The 25,910-nt window shown below is 36.1% G+C and overlaps 1 protein-coding gene across 1 annotated transcript in view; it reads right to left on the reverse strand.

Moving 5' to 3' along the window:
* PCDH15 (protocadherin related 15) overlaps positions 1–25,910 on the reverse strand; it is a gene marked incomplete at its 3' end in the record, with an annotated part of 1,266,261 nt that overhangs the window by 166,879 nt on the left and 1,073,472 nt on the right. Inside the window, exons 23-25 of the mRNA XM_080641959.1 lie at positions 24,347–24,652; positions 21,489–21,713; positions 12,823–12,939 (exon numbers count right to left, since the gene is read on the reverse strand). Coding sequence (XP_080498085.1) covers positions 12,823–12,939; positions 21,489–21,713; positions 24,347–24,652 — 648 coding nt within the window. The remainder of the gene's footprint in view (positions 1–12,822; positions 12,940–21,488; positions 21,714–24,346; positions 24,653–25,910) is intronic.

Here is a 25,910-nt window from a genome sequence, read left to right on the forward strand (position 1 = left end):
CAACAACTCAAAGAATTAGAAAGAGAGCAACAGGAAAAGCCCACAGTGAGCAGAAGGAAGGAAATATTAAAGATCAGGGCAGAAATGAAGGACATAGAGACCAAAAAAACAATACAAAAGATCAATGAAACCAAGAGCTGGTTCTTTCAAAGGATAAACAAGATTGATTAACCTCCATCCAGGCTCACCAAAAAGCAAAGAGGGAGGACACAAATAAACAAAATCAGAAATGAGAAAGAAGAAATAACAACAGACCCACAGAAATACAAAGGATTATTAAAAAATACTACGAACCACTCTATTCTAACAAACTAGACACCCTGGAGGAAATGGACACATTCCCAGAAAAAATACAACCTTCCAAAACTTACTCAGGAAGATACTAAAATCTCAATAGGCTGATAACTATGGAAGAAATTGAAGCAGTCATCAAAAAGCTTCCAGCAAACAAAAGCCCGGGGCCAGATGGCTTCACAGGGGAGTTTTACCAAACATTCAAGGAAGAACTAAAACCTATCCTCCTCAGACTATTCAAAAAAATTCAAGAGGAAGGAATACTTCCAAGCTCATTCTATGAAGCCAGCATCACCCTAGTACCAAAACCAGATAAAGATAACACAATGAAAGAGAATTGCAGACCAATATCCCTCATGAACATAGATGCCAAAATCCTCAACAAAATTCTAGCAAATCAGATCCAGCAGTACATCAAAAAGATCATACACCATGACCAAGCAGGATTTATCCCAGGAATGCAAGGATGGTACAATATCCACAAATCAATAAACATGATACATCACATAAACAAATTGAGAGATAAAAATCACATAGTCATATCAATTGATGCAGAAAAAGCATTTGACAAAATCCAACACCCTTTCTTCATAAAAACTCTCACCTAGGTGGGAATAGAAGGATCAAACGTCAACATAATAAAAGCCATATATTACAAACCCACAGCCAAAATCATACTCAATGGGCAAAAACTAAAACCATTTCCCCTAAGAACAGGAACAAGACAGGGATGCCCACTCTCACCACTCCTGTTCAACATAGTGCTGGAAGTACTAGCCACAGCCATCAGTCAAGATGAAGAAATAAAAGTCATCCAAATTGGAAAAAAAGAAGTAAAACTGTCCTTATTTACAGATGACATGATACTGTACATAGAAAACCCTAAAGACTCCATCAAAAATTATTAGACTTAATAAATGAATTTGGCAATGTAGCAGGATACAAAATTAACACCAAGAAATCTATGGCATTTCTATACACCAATAGTGAACTTACAGAAAGAGAGACTAATAAAGCAATCCCATTTACCATCGCACCAAAAAAATTAAGATACCTAGGAATAAACTTAACTAAGGAGGTAAAAGACCTATACATGGAAAACCACATGATACTGAAAAAAGAGATAGAGGAAGACATAAACAGATGGAAGAACATACCATGTTCATGGATTGGTAGAATCAACATCATCAAAATGTCCATACTACCCAAAGCAATTTATAAATTCAATGCACTTCCCATTAAAATACCAATGGCATATTTCACAGACCTAGAACGAACTTTCCAAAAATTCATCTGGAAAAAAAAAAAGACCCCGAATAGCTACAGCAATCATGAGAAAGAAGAACAAAGTAGGTGGGATCTCAATACCAGATTTCAAGCTGTATTACAAAGCCACTGTCCTCAAAACAGCCTGTTACTGGCACAAGAACAGACATATACATCAATGGAATAAAATAGAGAACGCAGAAATCGACCCAAACCACTATGCCCAATTAATATTTGACAAAGGAGGCATGAACATACAATGGAGTCAAGACAGTCTCTTCAATAAATGGTGTTGGGAAAATTGGACAGATACATGCAAAAAAAAAATGAAACTAGACCACCAACTTACACCATACACAAAAATAAACTCAAAATGGATCAAGGACTTAAACATATGACGGGAAACCATAAAAATACTAGAGGAATCCACAGCCAGAAAAATTTCTGACATATGCCAAAGCATTTTCTTTACTGATACTGCTCCTAGGGCATTGGAAACTAAAGAGAAAATAAACAAATGGGACTACATCAAAATAAAAAGCATTTGCACAGCAAAGGAGACCATCAATAAAACAACAAGAAAGCCCACTGCATGGGAGAACATATTTGCAAATGATATCAACGATAAGGGTTTAATCTCCAACATTTACAGGGAACTCATGCAGCTTAACAAAAGAAGATAAACAACCCAATCAAAAAATGGTCAACTGATCTAAATAGACACTTTTTGAAAGAAGACAGAAGGAAGGCCAAGAGACATATGAAAACCTGCTCAAAGTCACTAATCATCAGAGAGATGCTAATCAAAACAACAATGTGGTACCATCTCACACCTGTCAGAAAGGCTATCATCAACAAATCAACAAATGACAAGTGCTGGCGAAGATGGGGAGGAAAACAAACCCTTGTGCACTGCTGGTGGGAATGCAGACTGGTGCAGCCACTGTGGAGAACAGTATGGAGTTTCCTCAGAAAACTAAAAATGGAACTCCCATTTGACCCAGTGATCCCACTTCTAGGAATACATCCCAAGAAACTAGAAACACAAATCAGAAAGGATATATGCACCCCTATGTTCATAGCAGCACAATTCACCATAGCTAAGATTTGGAAACATCCTAAGTGCCCATCAGCAGATGAGTGGATTAAAAAACTGTGGTACATCTACACAATGGAATACTACGCTGTGGTAAAAAAGTTCTTACCATTTGTAACAACATGGATGGAGATGGAGAGCATTATGCTAAGTGAAATAAGCCAGGTAGAGAAAGATAAATATCACATGATCTCACATTTTGTGGAATATAATGAACAACATAACCTGATGAACAAAAATAAATCCAGAGACAGAGAAACAACAATCAGAACGTCAAACCTCAGGGAAGGTGAGGGACAGTGGGGGTAATGGGGAGAGACCAAACAAAGGACTTATATGCATGCATATAAGCCTAATCAATGGACACAGACAACAAGGGGTTGGGGTCATGAATGGGAGGTGGGGGGTAATAGGGTAATAAGGACACATAAGTAATACCTTAATCAATAAAGAAATTAAAAAATATATATATATATGTTTTTATTGATTTCAGAGAGGAAGGAAGAGGGAGAGAGAGATGGAGACATCAATGATGAGATAGAACCGCCGGTCGGCCGCCTCCTGCAAGCCCCTCAATAGGGATTGAGCCCACAACCCGGGCATGTGCCCCTGACCGGAATCGAACCTGGGACCTTCAGTTTGTAGGCTGACACTCTATCCATTGAGCCAAACCGGCCAGAGCTTCTGTTATACTTTCTACAGAAATTTTGAATTATTAGTGCTTATCCCTATTGGACTTATTACACCTGTCTGTAGATCTTTTAATTTTAATCAATAAAGTATGTGGAAAAAAAACAAAACACTTATTTTTTTCCTCCTACTTTTGAGCCTAATTCTCCTCCTGTCCAGAACCATCCACACAAAATCAGACTCCTATTGTCTGGTTTTACAGCACCCTAAACATTTATTCCTTAACTAGAGGCCGGGTGCACAAAATTCATGCATGAGGGGGGAGGGGGTGGTCCCTCAGCCCAGCCTGCACCCTCTCCAATTCAGTACTGCTGGCTCCCAACTGCTCGCCTGCCTGCCTTCCTGATTGCCCCTAACCGCTTCTGCCAGCCAGCCTGATCACCCCCAACGACTCCCCTGCCAGCCTGATTGATGTCTAACTGCTCCCCTGCCAGCCTCTTTGTCCCTAACTGCCCTCCCCTGCAGGCCTGGTGACCCCTAACTGCCCTCCCCTGCAGGCTTGATCGCCCCCAACTGCCCTCCCTTGCAGGCCTGGTCCCTCCCAACTGCCCTCCCCTGCTGGCCATCTTGTGGCGGCCATCTTGTGTCCACATGGGGGCAGGATCTTTGACCACATGGGGGTAGCCATCTTGTGTGTTGGAGTGATGGTCACTCTGCATATTACTCTTTTATTAGATAGGATAGAAGCCTGGTGTATGGGTGGGGTCCAGCTGGTTTGCCCTGAAGGGTGTCCCGGATCAGGGTGGGGGTTCCCTTGGGGAGTAGGGCGGCCTGGGCGAGGGGCCTGTGGTGGTTTGCAGGCGGGCCACGCCCCTGGCGACCCAAGCAGAGGCCCTGTTATCTGGGATTTATCTATCTTCTACAATTGAAACTTTGTAGCCTGGAGCGGAGCCAAGCCTTCTGCTCGCTCTGTGGTGGCAGCCATTTCTGTTGGGATTTATTTATCTTCTATAATTGAAACTTTGTAGCCTTAAGTGGAGGCCTGGGCCGGCCAGAGTGTGCGGAAAGCTTGGCTTCCTCCATCGCCGGGGAAACCCAAGCCTCCCTCCTGCTCTCTCTGTGGCCACAGCCATCTTGGTTGGGTTAATTTGCATACTTGCTCCTGATTGGCTTGTGGGCATGGCTTGTGGGTGTAGCGGAGTGCTGGTTAATTTGCATATTACTCTTTTATTAGATAGGAAGGTTTCGCAGTTGTCATTTTTATTTACTTGATTGATTTGTGATTAACTTCTATATCTTTATGTTTGAAATTCTAAGGCTAGAAAATGTGAAATTTTTAATCCTTAACACTTAATGTAGCGCACTTAAATATTGCAGGATTTTTATTTTGTTTGGACCACATGTACAAAGATTTAAGTAAAATATAACCAATAATTTATGGAACATTTTCGTCAATGGATCTGCTAGGCATATTTATTTCTCATTTTTTTATGTCAATTTATCCTCACATCTTATTCCTATTTAAGATAACCTCCTCCTTTTTTTTCAAAAAAGGCAACCATTTTAATGCACTTAAAGAGTAGCTTTTAACTACACTGTTGTGGTGCACTGCATGATTGTTCAGCAAATATTCCTTTTTTCTTTTTCTGTTTTTTTTTTTTTTTTTTTTTTTTAGCTCTACTTCTTGCCCCACTGATTTTGGGCTTGGCCCTGTGACTTGCTTGGTCGATGGAAGCTAAGGGACTGTGACACACACCAAAAGTCTTACATGGGATCATGTGGTTAAGCAAGTTCTTTTGTGATCCTGTCCTTCACTATGTGAAGAGCACGTGGCTCAGTAAAGGATTCCTGAGGAAAGAAGCATGTGAAATTGACACGAACTCAACCTTCAGCCTGAATCCAAGACCAACCAACCCAGCTGCCTCAAATAATATACATTTTTTTTTAAAAATGAAGTAGTGATATTTTGGTATTCTTTACTCTGCAGCATGTGGGTAGGTAAATCTAACTGGTACTATTGTGTGTATTTTTGCTTTTTTCTAACTTTATGTAATGGTATTTTTTTCTTACTATTCTATTATTACATTGCAATCTTGTTGCTATGTATTCATAAAATCCTGCTGTACTAGAAAGACAAAGGTTACTTCACTGTTGTTAATAAAGATCCCAGCTATATGGGAATCCTTTTGATGTCAGAGTCCATCTATAACTGTTAATGTTCCTGTCACTAAAATTTTCTTGAGTGCTTTGAAATCTGGATCCCAAAGAAATATTTTCACTCCCATGTTCACTGAAGCATTATTCACAACAGCCAAATTGAAGAAATAACCTAAATATCTTTAAGTGGAGGCATGAATAAAGAATATGTGGTATAGCCTGGTGAGTGTGGCTCAGTTGGTTGAGCATCAAATCATGAACCAGGAGGTCTCGGTTTGATTCCTGGTCAGTGCACATGCCCAGGTTGCTGGCTTGGTCCCCAGTGGCAGGAGGCAGCCCATCAGTGAGTCTCATCATTGATGTTTCTATATCTCTCTCTGAAATAAATAAATATATATATTTTTAAAAAGAAGGAAAAAAGAAAGAACTTGCAAGGTGTATATTGTAAAAAATTTAAGATGTATTTGAGTAGACCAAGAGATGCAACAAAGCAAGTATTTTTTTCACTCCAGCTAGAAACTCTTGATTCATTTCTGATTGTGCTTTGATTCTGTCTGTGATATTCAACCCCAGGCCCAATCACTGTTAATTCTTCTATTTCAATGGCTTTTAAGTATTTATATTTCCCCTGTTTTCATTATCAATATTTTTCCTTTTCATGCTTAAATGAAAGCAATAGCTGCTAACTCACCTCCTGGTTTCATTTATCTCATTCAATGATAAAAGTGTATCACAGGAAATTAATTGTTCTAATAGATAGTTTTAATTTTGCCTCTGCCCTGTTTGTAAGTCATTAGTAAGCTTCTTTTTCCTATATAATAAAATGTATTCCTTAAAACATATCTTCCATATTTCCTGTCCCCAGATGAGTGGCTAAAAACAGCCTTAATGTATTCTTTTAATAGCTAACATTCATTGAATCAGTTCAAATCACAGCACACAAATTCAGGAACAACTGATGAACATTTTGACTGCAATTTTTGGATAGTTTTTCTAGGCTGATTTCTTCTACCCTCACTTAAACGAATCCCCTACATTTTTAAAAGTTGAATTCCGACCCAGAGCAGCTCAGACCATACCAGGGCACCTTCATTCCTTGGTACCTTTCATACACACTCCCATGGCTTCATCTCTGTTTCTTTCTTGCCATAGTCTTATTTGTGAAGTCTGCACTAAATGTTTTCTGATTGATTCATTCATTCAATAAGTACCATGAAGTGTTTATATTGTGGCAGGCACATGTTTGGTTGTAGTCTACCACCTAAGAATAGCTATCATTTAAGGAAATGGAATAATTGTAAAGTGGTTATCAATGAGACCTGGAGTTACCATGGCCTGGCTTTGAGGGTGTTAAGGCCAAGAACCCAACTCCTGAGAAGCCAAGCTACTCTTTTACTTTTTTCTTTCTTTTTTTTTTTTTTATTGATTTCAGAGAAAAAAGGAGGAGAAAGAGATAGAAACATCAATGATGAAAGAGAATCATTGATCAGCTGCCTCCTGCACACCCCCTACAATGGAGATTGAGACCTTAACCCAGCATGTGCCCTGACCAAGAATCGAACCATGACCTCCTGGTTTACAGGTCGATGTTCAACCACTGAGCCATACTGGCTGGGCCACACTACCCTTTCAAAGGCTCTGTTCCCATTTTCTCTGACAAGAAATTCAAAATAAAGGAAACTATTTAAGCCATAAGCCATCATTTTAGCTGATAAGCATGGCAGTTTCCTAATTAGAAGAGCAACATTTACATCACTAACAGTTAAAATCTAATATTGATTTCAAGTATTTTTAACATTATAATTATTCTTGAAATAAATCTATATGCTATAAAAAGGATTCTTAGAATACTTCACATTGCCTTTTGTTGACATTACCATGTATTAACTTTCTCATAAAGCCTTCCCTTTTGTACTCATTTACACTTTCAAATCTAATTATAACTCATTGTCATTGTAAAGATCAAGTCCCAACTGTTTCATGGTGTGCTTTCAAATGAAGTATTAAAACCAAAGGGACTAAGGCTGGGCTTATATCTTCTCAATTTGCACAAGCTGACATGCATCATGAAAATAGTTCTTGATTATTTCCTTAACACCTTTGATGTGAGGAAAACAAACAAACAAACAAACAAACAAACAAACAAACAAAGAAAACCCCACTGTGCTGAGTATATTCCCCCACATGCTCCTGGGTCAGCAATTTGGTTTGTAGGCAATGATGTTTAAAACCAAAGTTTTCGCAACATTGCTAGCAATAACCTAAATCAATACAGCATAGCAACACAAGTCAGTATGTGGCAAGTGATGAAAAATAGAACTGTGGAGATGTCATTCGGAAATGATAAAGGACCACTTATATTATCTGGAGATAAAAATACAATCTTATAACACTCCTGGCTCTGTATAGTTTTAACTATTGCACAAAAAAGCAAGCAGTAAATCATGGATAAAGACACTTTGTTGTTGCTTTCATTTTACTGTTATGCCATCTAATAATGGATTGCATCAGAATAACTATTTAAAGGTTAAGCATTTTGAGCACCATAATTATCTGCCATTATTTGGTGATGACATGACATTTTAATAAAACACAAGGTATGAATCATAAAAGAAAAACCTGACCATCTTTTTCACTCTCTAGAGATCAACAAAAGTGTCCTTGAGTGAGTGAGGAGAGTGTAAAAGCCACCTGTGAAAATACTTTAACAATAATTCCTCCGGTAGCTTGCTGAACTCTAAGGACTAGCATAGCTCTCAAAATCTCCAAAGCGGGGGGAAATGCCTCACACTGCAATTATTTTCCTTTTAGAGAAATCCTTGGGAAAAAAGTATAGTGAGAATACTTATTGATTTTTCAACCAATTACTATTGAGAGAGAACATAAAAGATCTTTTTTATGAAATACATTTAATTCATAAATCAATATAATAAATGAAAAAAGGAGTCTTCAATGTCTAAATAATTCTTACAGCAATACAGACAAATAAGAGTTTGTTTAAATTGCTAATATTAAACATATTTCAATTACTGCTTTACTTTAAACAAGAATCTTATGAATTCCTAAAATGTGTGAAGTAAAAAGAATGATATGAAAATGAAAAGGTAATACTTGTAGGTCCCTCAGATTTTCTTGGAGATGAGCAAAATGTAAATTTCATTCATTTATTACAATTTTTCCTTCCTACTTGCTCACAAAGGACACTATTGCGTCGGGCATTTACTGGGCCCACAAAGAGAACTTTTGTATCATGGGGTGTGAGAGGTAGCTTCAGAAAGAATAAGTATGTGCAAATGGAAATTACACTTGAAGTTTTATGTTTTATGAACATTTGGAGTGAGACGTCTCTGGTGAGCTGAAAGAAAAAGTTAGCAATTTTAAATATTCAAAATGATTAGTCATTCACTATTCACATCAATGCTATCACAAAATCAAGGCAGAAAATCAAAGTCCTAACAGCTTTAATTCAATGGGAAGAAAAAAAAAAGTCCCTTGAAGATTTTTTCCCCTCCCTCTAGAGCACTTTAGTTTTGCACAACATGCATTTTATAATTTTTAATTTATATTCAGCAACAATGCTCTCTCTGGCTCTAAGACCTTACCCAGTTTCTCTATCTGATACTTCAAAAGATTTTGCTGTTGCTATTTTCTAGTTTAAAATGGGTAGTTCTCACTTCATTCAAAAGAAAAAAGATGCCTTGAAAAAAATGTAGCCAACCTCTAGAAATGAAATTATTATTGCTGAATTCTAACAATACCTGCTACAGAAGCGGGCAGAAACTGTGCTCGGCCTATGCCTCACCTCCCTTAATTCTCACAGCCCTCAAATGGCCAAACTGAGGCTTACAGACTATGACATTTTCTCAGGGTCACAAATAACTAAATTTCTAAAGAACTATCAATTTATCAATTCTGAAGAGCATGGATATAAACATTAATTTATTCATTTATTTAAATTATTCAACCAATTTTTCTAACAGGCTATTAAGTACCAAGCATAGAGTTAGATGTGGGAATACAAACTTGAATAAGTTGTGATTCCTGCCCTAAAGGTCATCACTTTCTAGTTTGGAAAGGAGACCTTTATGTAACTACTAGTGACCCGGTGCATGAAATTTGTGCACATTAAAAGGGAATTAATTAAAGGAAATATTTTAATATTGCTATTTGCCCTTTCTCTATAATAGAAATGTCAGAAATGAAAGAAAATAGGTAAAATGTATATGAAAATCTTCCTCCTGTGAGAGTCTGGGGCGCACCATGGGAACCAGAGTCAAGTCCCCGCCCACCCACATGCCCCTCAAAATCACGCAATTCCCGACCCAGCTGGCCCCACCCCCATTGGGCTAGATCCAGACCGCTGGCCCCACCCCTGTCAAGCCCCGCCGGGTGGGGGGCATGGCCTCAGGTCACCTGGCCTGGTGCTGGGGCAGGGGGCACAGCCTGAGGTTCCCCTGGCCCCGGCTGGGGGTGTGCCTTGAGGTCCCCTGTCAAGCCCTACTGGGTGGGGGGCAGCCTGAGGTCCCCCAGACTGGCGCCAGGGCAGGGGGTGCAGCCTGAGGTCTCTGCCCCAGCCCAGTGCTACACAGCCTCAGATCCCTGCTGATTGCTCATTAAGGCTCGTTACAGGAACTCGGCCTCCGCTGTGGGCTCAGCCATCTTGTTATGGCTTGATGTTCAATTTGCATATCCGATCTTTATTAGATAGGATAGTGTCCCCATAGATACTTATAGCCCCAACTTGTAGAACTGACAGAGGAGATGTGAAGGGTATGAAATTGAAACTATCTGAAACTATCTTGTAATTAATATACTATGTTTATAATAGGAACGAAGTAGAAAACACTTGACAAGTTCATCCACCAAATATTTAGTCTGTATTTAAGACGCCAACATAAAATAATAGAAAACGTGATCATAATATTTTTGAAAATTGTGTACTGTAGTATTTTTTTTCTGAAAATTAATGGAATTGAGATTTTATTTCAAATTTGTGTAGGTGCAGCCAAATTGGAACTATGCTTATTTAAGGGGCCCGATTTGCAGCAATAATTGGAGAAGTCAGGCTGAATATTGGTTATACCAAAAGATTGCTAGTGTTTTGAGGATTAAAACTGAGTCTGATATCATACATATTCACTAACTAAAATAAGGTATGCTCAGCATTCCAACTGAATGACTGGCATCCACCTTCCATCTATTAAAAAGCCAGGATTATATGTCAAATGTTAAAAACTACTGGGAATGCCAACCTAAGAACTTTCAAAGAAATACAGAATTTGAGCCTGGTAAATTTCCATGAGAGAGGCAGGGTATAAAAACAGGGTCTTCTCTCTAAATAAGTAATATAGCTTTATAAAACGGACAATGGACTAAGACAACGTCTCTCACATCAGTACAGTGACCTGAATGTCAAACCAGGTAACAAGGTCATAGGTGCCAAAGGCAAAGTGAGGATTTTGCCATCTTTGAGGTCTGCCCCACATAGGTGACCAACAGGCGTACTTTTAGTCTTTCATCATTTATGCCACTAACCTTAATATTATCTTAAATTCTGCATTGGTGAAAATTTCTCTGAAATCTGAATCTGCTAAGATGCTCTGTTTGATTACATTATTTAGTCTGTGTGTTACAGTTTCTGTATGCAGTTCCTTTTTCTCTGCCAGTTTGGAATCAGTTTCTGGAGAGCAAAAACTGGTTTGCACAATGACCATTACGGAATTGGTGTCCAAAGCATGTCTTGAATAGAACTGAATGTATATTCCTAATTTGAAACTATTTTCTATCTCTCTCTGAGAGTTTACTTAAAAGGCAGACAAACCACCTAGTTCACATTTACCATCTATTTGTGTGTTCGACTATGACTTCATTTATATGTGGAATCCAATGAACAACATAAACTAACAAACAAAGTGGAGACAGACTCCTGGATACAGGGGACAGACTGACAGCTGTCAAAGGGAAGGGGTTGGGGGCTGGATGAGAAAGTGAAAGGATTAAACAAAGAAGAAAAATGAAAGACCCATGGACACAGGCAACAGTACGGTGATGACCAGAGGGAAAGCGGGGTGGGTGGAGGTAGAAGAGAGTCAAGGGCGGATAAATGGTGATGGAAAGAGACTTGACTTGGGGTGGTGAACACACAATATAATATACAGATGATGTACTGCAGAACTGTATACCTGAAACCTATATAATATTATTAAACAATGTCACCCCAATAAATTCAATTAAAAAAAGACTGACATTTTGCCTATCATATTTCCCGAGATGTAATGTTTCAAAGACATCATAGCATACCCAAAGAAAGGAGCTTCTGAGTGCAAGTTCACTGCTTTCACCTTAACTGTACTATTTTCAAGAACTTTTAGTCACAAAAGACTTGATGTCACAATTGAAGCTAAAAACTGTTATGACTTCTATTCACCTTTATTAGATCAATAGCATTATGTAAGTACTATTTATATTAGGAATATGAAACAGAACTTTAAAATCTCTTATAAAATTCAGGTTTTTAAAATATTTTTTTCACTTTTCTAAAATGTGTTATTCAACACCTTTAATATTTTTATAATATATCAGCCACTGACTTAGAGTATGAGTTTACTCCAGTAAAATAAATAAATAAATAAATAAATAAATAAATAAATAAATAATCTTCATCATTTGGTCATTATGAGAATAACTAACATTTATAAAGTACTCACATTATTTTTAGAAAGCATTTTATATAGATACCATTACTTCTATCTACTATTTTTAATGCATTAAAATTTGCCTCATTTCTACTATAATAATGTCTTAATTAAAACCCCTCGATCTTGAAAGGCAATTTGTGATATCTCAAAAAGGTAAAATCCTGGATAAAAAAAAGAATTTATTAAGTTCTAAAAGCGATGTTAAGATATTAGTTTACCAAAATTTACACATTCAATGAGTATTATATCATATGTTGATTTAGAGTTTGATAACAAAATAATTATGCATGGATAAAATGGAAAACATATAAGGATAAAACCTACCTTCATTAAACTTAAACTTATACTTTTCTAAATAAAGAGTCCAAATTATACTGGCTCGTCATGTAGACAATTATGTCTCTACCTGTATATATTTATCATTAGTACTAGATACATTAGTAAATAGTAAATTTTGAATTCTAGTGAAACAAAAAGCATATCCCTAATTGTCTAACTTCAACAATAATCGTTTGATATATGGTCTGTACCTATAGATGCAACAGGCGAGAGAACATAAATTGGGTGAGTGAACAGGATGAAACACATAAACAACACGTGCTGCCTTGGGACCTGGGTCATCCACTCACGAGTGTTAAAGGTTTCCTCACTACAGAATATTGGTCAACGTCTTTTACTTACAGGAGGGTCTGCATCTTCAGCATAAACGCTTGTGATCGGTGTACCCTTGACAGCATCTGGAGCCACGATCCCTTTGTAGATGCGTTTACTAAACACTGGAGGGTAATCATTCATATCCTGGAAAACACAATTAAGAGGTTAGTGCTTGGATTGAAACTGGGTTAGGTACTCCAGTTACTTGACCGGCTCCATCTCTTCATATCATACAACTCATTTGCCACTGTCAGCCTCAATCCTCTCAATTCCATCACTCTCACTTCAGAATGGTGCCTCAGAGGAGACCGCCAGCGTGCCTATACATTATTATATGTATGGTATCCACGGAAGGCCATTCCCCTGGAGTAAACATTCCATCACTCTCGCCCCCACCTGCAACCCAAATACACCTTTTAGAGACCGGAGTCATGTTTGAAATATTCTCTAAAGATACTCGTATTGAAATGATGTGTTACTGAACTTTGGAAATAATGAAAAAACACATTATATAAAAAGTGCCATCCAATGAGACAAGTATAGAAGATGGTGTTTTTATGTTTGCTTTGTTGTTACTATTTTCAAAAGCACTCCAATGTTTCTGTTCCAACTTTAAATTCTTTATATACTTAGCATAATGGCATGACTGGAACATTTCAAATGCAAAGAATGAGACTTCCTTTGATGCCACCTTAGATATTTACAACTGTAAAACGATTAAAGAATGTTTTCCCTATAGCACACCACGATAAGGACAAACAGGATTAGATGTTCTTATACATGAAAAACAATGATAAGTATTTTTTCTAAGTATTTGATATGCATCATTTTTACTTTCATAATTCAGTGATATAAGTGACTTTTTATTTATGTAGTGTCACACATTAAACAATTATTTATCAAGTTCCTACCATTTTTATGCCCGAGTACTAAGCACTGTGGATACTGCGGTGACTCAAGCAAAAGGTGCCCCTGTCTTCATGTCACTTTACTGTCATTTGATGGGTAAAGATACTGATCCTACCACATAGGTTAGTGACTTGACTTAATTGGCAGAGCTAACCTGATAAATCTGGTCCCCTGAGAGCAAGACCATTTTTCTCTCTCAAGCATTTTATCCTTTTGGGAGAATTGCATTTTATTATTTTTCTCAAAAGCAACGCTTATTAAATTGGCTGATTTAAATTTCATAAACTTATTTATTTTAAAATAATCGTTATGCCCTGCATTCTTTTTGCATAATTTGGGTCAAACATATTTGAGCCTGAAGCTACATCTGTTAATTACCTTGCTCTCCAGGTCATCTTTTTCTCACTTGTTATTAGAAACACAAGAAGAAAATTATTCTACGTAGTCTTTGGTATTTTCTCTGTGACAACAATTTTCATGTACAATGTCAATGGCGAGCACCCTAATTAACCGATTATAAACACCTCTTTTCAAAGAGGTCAGGATAATTATCTATTACAATCAAGTAGAGCTTGTTTTATGTTCACCATAGAGTTGACTTCTAAGTTGTGAATATAAAGAAACCTGCAGACTCCAGTAAGAAATAGGTGGTCTTGAACTATGCGTAAAACTGGAAGGAAAATCGTTTTCTCTGTTTGACATAGAGTATTCATACCCTTTTCCATAACATTGTAATTGTTCTGCACCCAAAGTCATATAAACTCAATATGCTCTTACAAAGTTTCTTCTCCTCCTCCCACAGGGGACATCAGGAACCTTAATGTGACAAGGTACTTTTTGGATAAATTGATTCTTCAGAAAATAAAAAGAAGATATGATATTTTGTCAATTATGTCCACAAAGCTGCCAACGGTGTTGAATACAGTGGCCTATTTTTGCTGAGGAAGTATTCACTAGATTTGCCTTCTAACTGAATGCACGGTGGTCATTTTATAATCTGGCCTCACCAACTGGTTTGATGCAAATCTAAGGCTGTAAATAACTGAAGACCGCTGAAACATTAATGTCCCTAATTTTATGTTGCTTGCCATCGACAAGATGAAGAATAAATCAATATAATTATTATAGCAGTACTTCTTCTTACGGTACATTGCACACATTTTGGGATTACAATCTTTTATTGTGGCTAAAATGTACAGCCAGTTGCCCATAGTTGTCGCACCATGCATTACTTCAAATGATAACATTTACTGAAATGTAATGCCATTGGGCATAATCATTCGTTGGGTATATTTATGTTCCAGGGATATCTGAAGAAAAATGTACACATGACTTGCTTCTGTACAAATGTTCTATTATGCCTCAAATTAAGGATAAACTTCACTCTTCAAAAACAAGCCCCTTTCTGTTAGCCATTACTCCACTAGAGGGTAGTACTGGCAAAAAGAAACATTTCCTTTTCTGTCCTTTTGTCCATTTTATCACCAAGACCCTTAATAATTTGCTTTCTGTGGTTATATTTTTGATCTGACCAATAACTGGTTTTCATGTTTCTAAAGTTTGTTCTGAATGTCATCATGGTTCTCAACTGGAACACCACCCTGCTCTTAAAAATGTTGACTAGTAAACTTACAATTTGGCCCCAAGTATCAAGCACATAAAAACGCACCTGAAGGTACAGTTGGCTAGGAGGAAACATATGAGTTTTATGTACAGTATGGCTCTCAGTATCACAAATATTGATGGAAATCCTACTGGGCATTAGACAGTACCTTTGGGTGTTGGGGTATTGTTACCACCAAGAAAGGCATAATGCCTGCTGGTACTGGGGTTAGAGTTTAGTGTGGCAAGTAAAACTAAATACATAATGTCAAGTGTGATGCATGTTATGAAAGAGACAGTACAAGGCTATGATGAGAGTTTATAGCATGAAGTTTAATTAGCTACATTTAACATAGGATACATTTCTGTGATCTGAAAAACTTCACCATCACTCATGCGTTCTGGCAGTTGAAATAGCCTTTCCAAATCAATAGCTAAATTAGAGGAGGATAATGCTGTGCAATGTTGACAAGCCCAGTGATTTATACATGCTTTCTAGTTCCCTCTGTTGCAATGGTAATGTGGGGGAAAGGAGGTGATACATTTTTGGAATTTTTCTAAACCATGACATTATGGTAAATTGAGACAATGAGTGCATATTCTGAGCTCAAGTCTATGAGCAGATTCTAACAATATTACCCCATTTTAGACTTTCTCAAAAGTGCTTAATAGTTATGTGTGTGTGTGCGTGTGTGTCTGTATGGTTCATTTTTACTGTATATCAGGCAAATGCTGAGTGTATGAAATGTATTATTTCAATTAAATTGCCTAAAATATATTAATTATTACTACTCTTATTCCTGTTTTATATATAAGAAAACTGAAGCTTACAGAGATTAAATTGCTCATTGTTATCCTGCAACAAAGGATACAGCTATGACTTAATTCTGTTATATCAGATCCTAAAAGCCTCATTCTGATATGTGGAGGCAAGGAGAAAGAGAAATGGCAAAGTGGATCACAAGATTATATGTAAGGTGACTTAAATGTGGTTTTCACTTTAAAAATGCACATGTAACTTTTAAGATATCTCTTTCCAATAATATTTCACATTTAAAAAATTCTTCCAACTAGTTACTACTTTTATCTTGGCAATCTGGTGAGCTTCTAAACAGTGTATAACACTAATTTATTTCCCTGAAGATAATTGTTATAATTATTCTTAAAGCTTTCTTTGGTTAAAAAGAGAGTTGTTGCAGTTATTGTTATACTCTTAAAACAATTTATTCAATATCTAAATCTAGAAATAGTTATTTTCAATAAAGTCTAATAATGTTGTGTGTTTTTCCCTAAGTTGCATTCCTTGAAAAATGAGTCCTATCAGAAACTTTACAACCAAAAAGAATCTCATGATCAATTATGGGAAGTCACATTTTTTTTTTCTTGAGACTCACAAGGTATATTAGTACATTAAAGACTCCTATATGAAGGCATACACCAGTGCAGAGATCTCTTTACTTTTGCATAGTCCAGTGTTTCCCAAATCGATCTTGAGGAGCTAGTAATCTATGAAATGTTATCCTCAGAGACCCGGAAGATATTGCAATATTAGAGATAAAACTAATAGTGTTTGGGATATTTTATGACTTTTGATGAATTCAAGTTTTCAGAGGATATATGGAAGATTCCAATATATCAAGCACGCTCCCCAAATGTGGTGGCTGATCCATCAGGGTGAAGACAGCAGCCACTGCCCTGGTGGGCTTGGGAAATAATGGCCATGCTTAGCAGTAACCAGTAAGGCTTATCAGCATCTATTGTCCTCATTAAGAGGACATTCAATTTTGGAGACTTGTGGCAGTGCTAAGCCTGTCTCAGGCAGGGGAAGTATGATAATTCTTGAAGGCTAAAATCTCTGGGCATAGGCATTTTTATTTGTTTCCCCTTGTTTGGTTCTTTAGAGGTAATATGTTACATCTTAGCTGTAAAATTCTAGAAGAGCAGAGTATGCAGATACTTTATGAAACTATCTGACTCAGCCCATGACATGTCCTCCCTGGTGTATTCACATTCTTTAAACTTCCTGGTTAATGTATTAGAAAAAATACACTAAACAAGAATATAACAGTGAAAAATAGAATAGAGGGGAACATTTGATGACTATACCTCCAAACAAGTATATCTCCAGGTCAACCAACTTCAAGGGAAAAAACATCAACCAACTCCAAAGGAAAAATCAACTCCAAGTTGTAAAAAGATAATGAGCTGTTAAAACATACTCCCATTAGCTGGTTCATTGAAATCATCTTTAATTCACTCTTCCCCTTCCAGAGGGAGGGAAGGAAATATGCTATAAATCTTGAAATGTCCAGAATTTCTTACGGTGTTTGAGTCCTGGACTACCTCCGGGTCTCTCTTACCATAGCTCCTCTGACTGAACCCAAACTAGGGCATTACCAATACTGTCACCATGGAGCATCAGCAGCACATCAATGCCTGTTGGGTGTCCAGGGTTTGGCAAATGATACCTTGATGCTGGACACTGAGTTTCTATAGAAAAGCTAGAAAAGCCTATTTTCTATATATTTTTTTTGGGGGGGGTGCATAGAAACATTTATTTTCTACCTGGAGTAGGAAACCCCTTTGAAGGATGAAAATTCTAACTTCATCTTCCAAGATACATTGTATTTCCAGCAACCTTGGCCTTAATGGATAGTCTTCCATTTCTGATCCTTCCACCTATTCCTGCCCCCTCCTATACCTACCTGTTCCTACTAACCCAGTCACTCTCCTACTCCTGTGCAGCCATTCTATCTAAAATTACCATCAGCAAAATGACTTAAATCATCTTTTTATTTTGAACAAGTCTTTCACAGCCCTTTCAATGCTGTCAAGTATTGTATATTTATTAATATATTTCAACTGTTCTGGCCTGTATTCAGCTTTTGGCTTACCACAGAAAACAGAGCTTTTCTTTCTGTGTATTTTCTGTTGTATATTAGAATTCTATGTATAAGGTAAGATTTTTTTCTGAATTTTATGTTATTTTTATTTTCCAAAGATTCATCCATATCATCTAATTTTCTATCAGTACATATGCAATGAAATAGGCCTTGTTTTATCAATGTTCTACAAAAACTTTGCAATAAAAATCCATATTATTTTTTATGATCATAATTGGTTTTGTTTTGGGTCCTTAAAATGTGTGACCAAGAGAGCTCTTTGCAGGTGTCTGTCATACAATTCTATTTTCTTACTAGTGTGGAAATATTTTTCCTTCTGAATATCACTTTAATTTCCCTATTCTCACTCCAGTTTTAAATGAATTTGATGGACTAGTTATAAAACACTAGATATTTCTTTTTTCTTCTTTACAAAAGAAATTATATTTCCGCTCATTTTCAAAGAGAGATCTTCAAGATGCTTTCCCTGTGGTGACTGTTTTGAGTAGAAATATCTCTTAGCAAATACCATGCAATTATGTTATCAGCAAAGCAGCTTGTCAGTACTGCAAGTAAACAAACCAATAGCAGGAAATTTGCAAGCTTAGAAAAGATCTACATATGTGGAGAGATGAGAATTCTATTCCATTTTCTTTTCAAAACAAACAAGTATGATAGATAGTAGACAAGAGACTCTGAAAGTTCTCTTTCACCCTGAGTGATGAGGAGAAAAGAAAGCATCAGTCTGTCTTTGGGAAAATATTATGCAAATATTTTATGCTTATATCACTTGAAAAAGAAAAAAAAAGTGGCATTAAAAATATCTAGAATTAAATCTTGAATAAGATTTTTTTAAATGTACACTAAATCAGAAATAAATTTGTATAGGTCAAGAAGACTTAACCAATACATTGGGTTTACTTCTCTAAATAAGGTAAATGATAAGAAGCATTGAGTGACACCCCTCTATTACAATAAAGGGCGCTCAGGCAACAGGGAATGAAATTTAAGTCTTGAGCTCAGATAAAGAATGAGCTTATTTAGAACAATCTTGCTTATTTACTTTATATGTTTTGATTCAATTTGACTCCAATGACTTCGGAAAAAAAAAAAAAAGTCAAAGCCAAAGAGAAAAAAATTCAAGCAGCCATGTCAGAGTCTATGAAGGTTATAATTTTCTACTATTCACAACATTTATCCTGGAGAGAAGGCTACACTATTTGAGTATCTCTTTTTGGATCTGGGAAGAATAGAGGGAAGGTAATTAGAAACAAGACTTTTCTTCCCTTATTGTCCAAAATTGTCTAACATGGACCTTTTTATTCTATTTTAAATGTCTTTAATGCTAAATTCCACTGAGCCACATGGATAGGCAGGAGAAGACCAGGGTAAGATGGCTTAAAATTTTCACCTGCTCTGGAAGCCATTTTGCTATAGTTAGTTTATGCAGGTCAGACTTATCTTAGTCTTTTATCATGACATCTTCCTAACCACTAATATCATGTTCCTAATATGTTCTTGGAAAAAGATTTCAAAATTTCTAAGTGTCATACCATAATAGTGTGGCAACATAATATTTCAAAATACGAGTCGAAGGCCCTCAGGCCACTGGTGGTTTTGTGCTGTCCCTTGATCCTTCCCCAGGCTACCAGAGCATTAAAAAATCACTGTTTCAGGGGAGGGGTGGATACATAAACAGAAAAGCAGGTGACCAAGAAAAGATTTTGATAGTTCAAATTCTGATTTCCAAAGAGAACTCGATGCTGAATAAAAATTTAACTCCCTAAAATAGATACATTTTCCACTATCTGAAATAGATAAATTCCTTAGGATAGAGAGACGCACTATGGATATAGGCACAGAGTCATTGTGGATCCCTAAGAAAAAAGGAATTCAGACCCTCATAGAACTATCCAGACAGCTCTAAGGCATCTGAGAATGGAAGGGACTTAGGCTCCCCTTTCTAGGGTAGTTTAGAGGGGACAGCAGGACTGGATGAAGAAATAGCCTCAGGTGGGTACTGGCAGATAAACCTCAGTCAGAAAAGGCAGTGGAATAGTCCCTGTGTCCCACTCCGACTGCAGGATTATCGCAAATAAAACCAAACCAACCAAACACACACACACACACACACACACACACACACACACACACACACACACAACACACACAAAAAAAAAACACAAAAAAAACAGACCTAAAGACTTTGCAGTCAAGTATTAAAGCATTTACCTGCATGATAAATAGTTATGCTAATTATAGATTGGTTAAGTCTTTAACAATCTTCTATGTTCTCATATTGGTATTTTCTAACAAAATCAATAGCATTTTCAGTTATTTATTAGTTAAATATCAAATAAAAACTCAAGGAAAGCCATGCGTTTTTAATTCCATCATTTACACTATGAGAGTGAGCATTGTGGAAAAGCTGCCTATTACCTTGTGTACCTTATAACCTTGTGTACAGAGTCCTTGAATGAAAGCACCTTTCAAAACTTGAAGCCATTCCCAGAACCTGACTTTCTCTTATTCTAGGCAGAAATGCCACAGTAGAAGTGCATTTGTAATGCTTTCCCCATAGGGAAGGTGCTTCTTTGGGGAAGAGCAGAGAAATCTGAAAGTTTAGTTTGCAGCTCAGGTGACCTTTATATACACTTGAGAACTGTTAATGGAAATCCAAAAGGCTGAAGACACCATGCTTTTTCAGGCAATCGTTTGGCACAGGGTATTCTAATGAATGAGATAACAAACTTAGAGAGGTCAAGAAAGTCCCATAAATTGTAAAAATTGAAATGGTTGAACCAGAACTTAATTCCAATTTGATCTGATCCCAAAGCTTATTTCATTCCAGAATCTTGGGTTCTAAACTAAACTAAACTAATTAGTTCTGGAGGCTTAGTACTTAATCATTCAGAGTCATCTTATTAAAGATTTTTTTTTAAAACTGAAGTATTTGGATAAAGTTATTATCTCTACTGCTGTGAAATTTGCACTAAAGTGTAGGCTGGCGAAATTATGGCTTGATTGAAGTCACAGAGCTAACAGCAGACTAAGGCAGCCACATGTTTGAATTAATTTTTTAGTGTTTCCTTCGAATTTATCTCTTAAACAATATAGTTGTTTTTCAAGTCTTCATAAATATTTCTCAATTAAAAAATCTATGTTCTGGGTCTGGTACCAATTTGTTATTATGAATTGTTGCACTAAATATTATACTTATTGTATAAAAAACAGAAGCTACATGTAGAGAGTGCAAAGTAGGCAACCAGAAGTCACCTACTTACCTTTACTATTCCTTACCTTTACTATCACCGTGACAGTAGCAATACCAGGAGGCATTGTTCCGTAAATATCAAAGGCCTCTACTAGGAAAGTGATACTTGCTTCCTGGTCTGGAAATGACTCATAGTCCAAACTCCTTAAAAGGGAGAGTTCTCCTGTAAATGGATGCATTGCAAAAAGGTGCTTCACTTCTGGGCTTCTTATCCGATAAGATACATTTGCTCCAAGGTCAACATCTGTGGCCTGTAACAAGAAGAATGGTTATATCAGTGGCATTACCAACCTAGAAAAATGAAAGACTGATCAAGTCATGTGTCAGTGCTTAGGACAGCATAAGTTTAATGCTGACCAAAAGTCATGTTTCAGAGAAAAGCACGTTTGTTAAGTAATTTACCAGAAAGAGGGAGGAGGAGAGAAAGAGAAATAGAGACAGAGACATGAGATTTTTGTCTTTGTGGATTTTATTACTAAATTTATTTTACCTGAAAAAAATCACTATTAAAAGAATTATGCCACAGTAAAGAAATAAGTATTGTCACAGATTATTATTTCTTCCTAACCATATAACCTTGAAAAGGAATATTTTAAATAAAAATAAATTTATTGAGCCTTAACCAGTGTGGCTCAGTGGTTGGAGTGTTGGCCCACGGACTGAGGGGTCACAGGTTCTATTCCTGGTCAAGGATATGTGATTGGGTTGTAGCTTTGATCCCTGCCCTAGTCAGAGCACTTGCAGGAGACAATTTCCCTCTCTCTCTCTCTCTCTCTCTCTCTCTCTCTCTCTCTCTCTCTCTCTCTTTCTCTCTCCCCCCCCTTTCTCCCTTCCATTTTCTCCAAAAATCAATGTAAAAAATATCCTTGTGTGAGGATTAACCAAAAAAAAAAAAATTGAGTGATTTCCATAAACACAATGGATTATTAAAACACAAAAACTGAAAGATATAAATAATAATTTCATCTCGTAAGTATCCTATGATACATTTCTAGAGATCACTCTGTTATAACTCCCTTCATTTAACTAATGCTTATTGAGTAGTTATTGTGTGCAAGGTACTATAGAGATGTACAAGATGAATCAAGGCAGTTTCTGCCCTCCAGGTTACTGTACAAAGAAATAAGACACAAATACCAAAATCAAAGGAAAAAAGTGATATGTCACTTAAAGGTGTTCAGAATTGGGAGTGATATCTTTTAGCTGAAAGGATGCTTTATATGCAGTATTTGTAGGATGATTATTTTATTCAGTAATACAAACTTGCAAAGGCCACTTTGCTAGGAGACATGGAATGGAGCAAGAATGGCATTGGGAGATGAGAGTTGGTTAGGCTCTGCATGCAGTAATGCAAAACCTCTTAGGTGAACTTCTAGTCTTGGCACCCTTTAACCGGTTATGGACATACTGGTAATGATGAGAAAGATTTTATTTTATTTCCCTGCCTAAAATCCTTCCTGTTTTTCATTCCATTTTGGATCATCTCCTAACTCCTTAACATGGTGAGAAGGACATACACCTTTTGCAGCCATTTAGCACCTAATTCTCTTCTGTCCTCCAGGATTTTGAGCAGATTATTTCCACTGCCTTGAATAGTCATTCTTGCTCTTTGCTTAAATAACTCTCACTCTGCAGTTCACCATTCAGAAAGCAACTTTCTCCAGGAAACATTCTCTTTGACCTAAAGATTAGGTTACAGTCTGTGATCTCCTAAGCCCCTCCCTTTGAGGACCTCTGTTTTAATTAGCAGTCTACTTGTCTCCTTGCTACAGACCAAAAACTCAATGAACGCAGAAAATTGTCCGTTTCATGTTTGAATCCTCAAAGTCTAGCAGAGGAGTTGATATAAAATAAATGTTGAAATTATGCTTCTTGAATGAAGGAATGAATGAGATGAATAGAAGAATACATGAAGAAATAATGGCACTCTCTGTGACCAGCATATGTCTCTTTTGTCAGTTATTAATGTTTATTGTCTAAATATTTATTTGGTTAAATTATGAAAGGAATTCAAGTTCTTTAAATCCATGTTAACAAAATTTATGTGTATTGCAGTCAAAGAAGGTCTAATTTTTGTTTTCAAAAATATACTTCATATACCACCTGTGTCAGAATTAAATGGGTAGTTGCTTAAAATGCAGATTTCTGAGCCAATTTAACCTACTGAATCAGAATGTCCAGAGTTTCTGGTAATAGTGCAGTTGAGAAATGAAAAGGGAGGTTTGGAGATGGAGACACTATTAAATAGGAGAGTTAAGACTTGTGGAAGAATGTCAGTTGTTTACTGAAAATAAAATTAAAAATTACAAAATAATAAATATAGCAATATCCTATTTCTGTAAAATATAGATAACTCTTTACATATGTATATATGTGTATATACATATATGCATTTATGCAAAAATACATGCATATTATGTTTACATATATATATCTTTGATACTTGTGTGAGCACAAAGATAAATGTGACAGAATAAACATGAAAATTAATAGAGAGTACTTTCGAGGTACAAGGTGGAAGATTATTGACTTTTTATAGACTTCTGTATTGTTCATTATTACAATAAATATATAATATTAATTTTTAAATTAAAAAGTCTATTTAGATTTTTTATTTAATTTCTTACAAAGGTGCATTTTCTCCCCTTATTTTTTTTTGTGTCCCTAAAAGTAGAGTTGTTAGATTTTTAAAAAAATGTAGTGCTTGAGAGAGACTTATATTAAAATGTGCTCATTGTTTATCTGCAATTAAAATTTTTAAAAATAAAATAAAAAATTTAACTGGATATGTTATTTTTTGATTTGCTAAATCTGTCAACCCTACCCTAATAGCTAATCCTATAATGTGGAACTTATTAAATGAATGCTTCTCCCACACACCTACCTCTACTTGAAGGAAGGTAGTCCCAGCAGGCAGATTCTCTTCAACAACAACAGTATACGTTGAATTGGTGAACACAGGACTGTTATCATCAATATCCAAAACCTTGATGGCCAGTGTTAGAGTTGAATGACGAGGGTGTACCGCTCCATCAGTTGCCACAACAAGAAGTTCATAGTAGTCCCTGACTTCCCTGTTAAGCTTCACTGTTGTGTAAATGCTCCCATTGGATGTGATACGAAAAAGATGATTGAAGTTACCCAAACTGTAGTACACTTGGCCATTTATTCCAGCATCGGGGTCAGTTGCCTAATTGAAATAAAAAACAAGGAAATTCACATAGCACATTTTGTTAAGCTTTTTTCACATTGCATTTTGTTATGTTTTCCTGCTAGAAGAGAATAGTTAATGAATCATGGAATATTTCTAACCGAATATTCTTTTTTCTCTAGGGAGAATATTAAAAAGATAATGAGAATCCAAGAGTCTAGAACATGAAAAGAAATATAATATAGTTTAATTAATATTCATTCAAAATGAGCATAACTTATACATTGATAATATCATTAGCAATAATATTATTTCAGAAAATTCTCACTACAAAAATACTGAATTTTCCTCTATCATTTCTATAATACATTTTGAATTCTAGAATAAGAAAATCACATTTAGTTTATAATTGCTTTAACATAAGCTACTAGGTGACAACTTAAAATTCTATAGTTTTAATTTGAGTACTTTATATATTTATTTTCATCTGTATATGAAATTTCACATAATGTACATAAATATATATTACCTCATTTAATCCTCACAATGTTCTTATTAATAAATATAATTGGCCCCAATTTACAAATGAGAAAACTGTGGTTTATGGAATTTAATTATCTTGCTTAGCATTACACAAGAAATAAATATCTCAGTGCCCCATTTTTAATACAATGCCTCACATATAAAACTCCTTAAATATTTGTGAAATTAGTATTTGAATAAATAAATGTATGAAAATGAGATATAAAACTAAATCTGCTTCAAAATCCAAATGAGAGTAAATGTATAATGAGACTATCAAGCACCTACAAAGGGTTTTTCTTTAATATTACATTGCAATCTCCAAGTGATAATTGGGAATTGTTGATGTTATAATAACATATTAACTGAAAATTCCAAGTCATATAAAATTACTTCATATCAAATAAAATGTGGAAATTTTGCGTGAATATAAATATGACCTCTCACTATCAAATACTGTGTTGTTTGTGTTAAATAGTTCTACATCATTTTTCTTCAGAGAAATTGAAGGAAATCTTAGAAGCTATACAATGTTATATAGTTGTGCCTCAAACTGTTGCTAAGGAAAATACGACACATGGCTGCATTATGAGCTAGGGGTACAATAATCACTTAATATCCACAATAACTCCCTCCCCCAAAGAAACCTCCCACAAAACTTTATTTTTCTCTCTAAAAATCACTGCTTAAGAAACTAGAAAAATGTAATCTAGTGATATAAATACGTCTTATTACATAACTAGAGGCCCGGTGCACGAAATTCATGCACTGGGGG

This window comes from Plecotus auritus (assembly GCF_963455305.1).
Source record: "Plecotus auritus genome assembly, chromosome: 9".
NCBI classification, from domain to species: Eukaryota; Metazoa; Chordata; class Mammalia; order Chiroptera; family Vespertilionidae; genus Plecotus; species Plecotus auritus.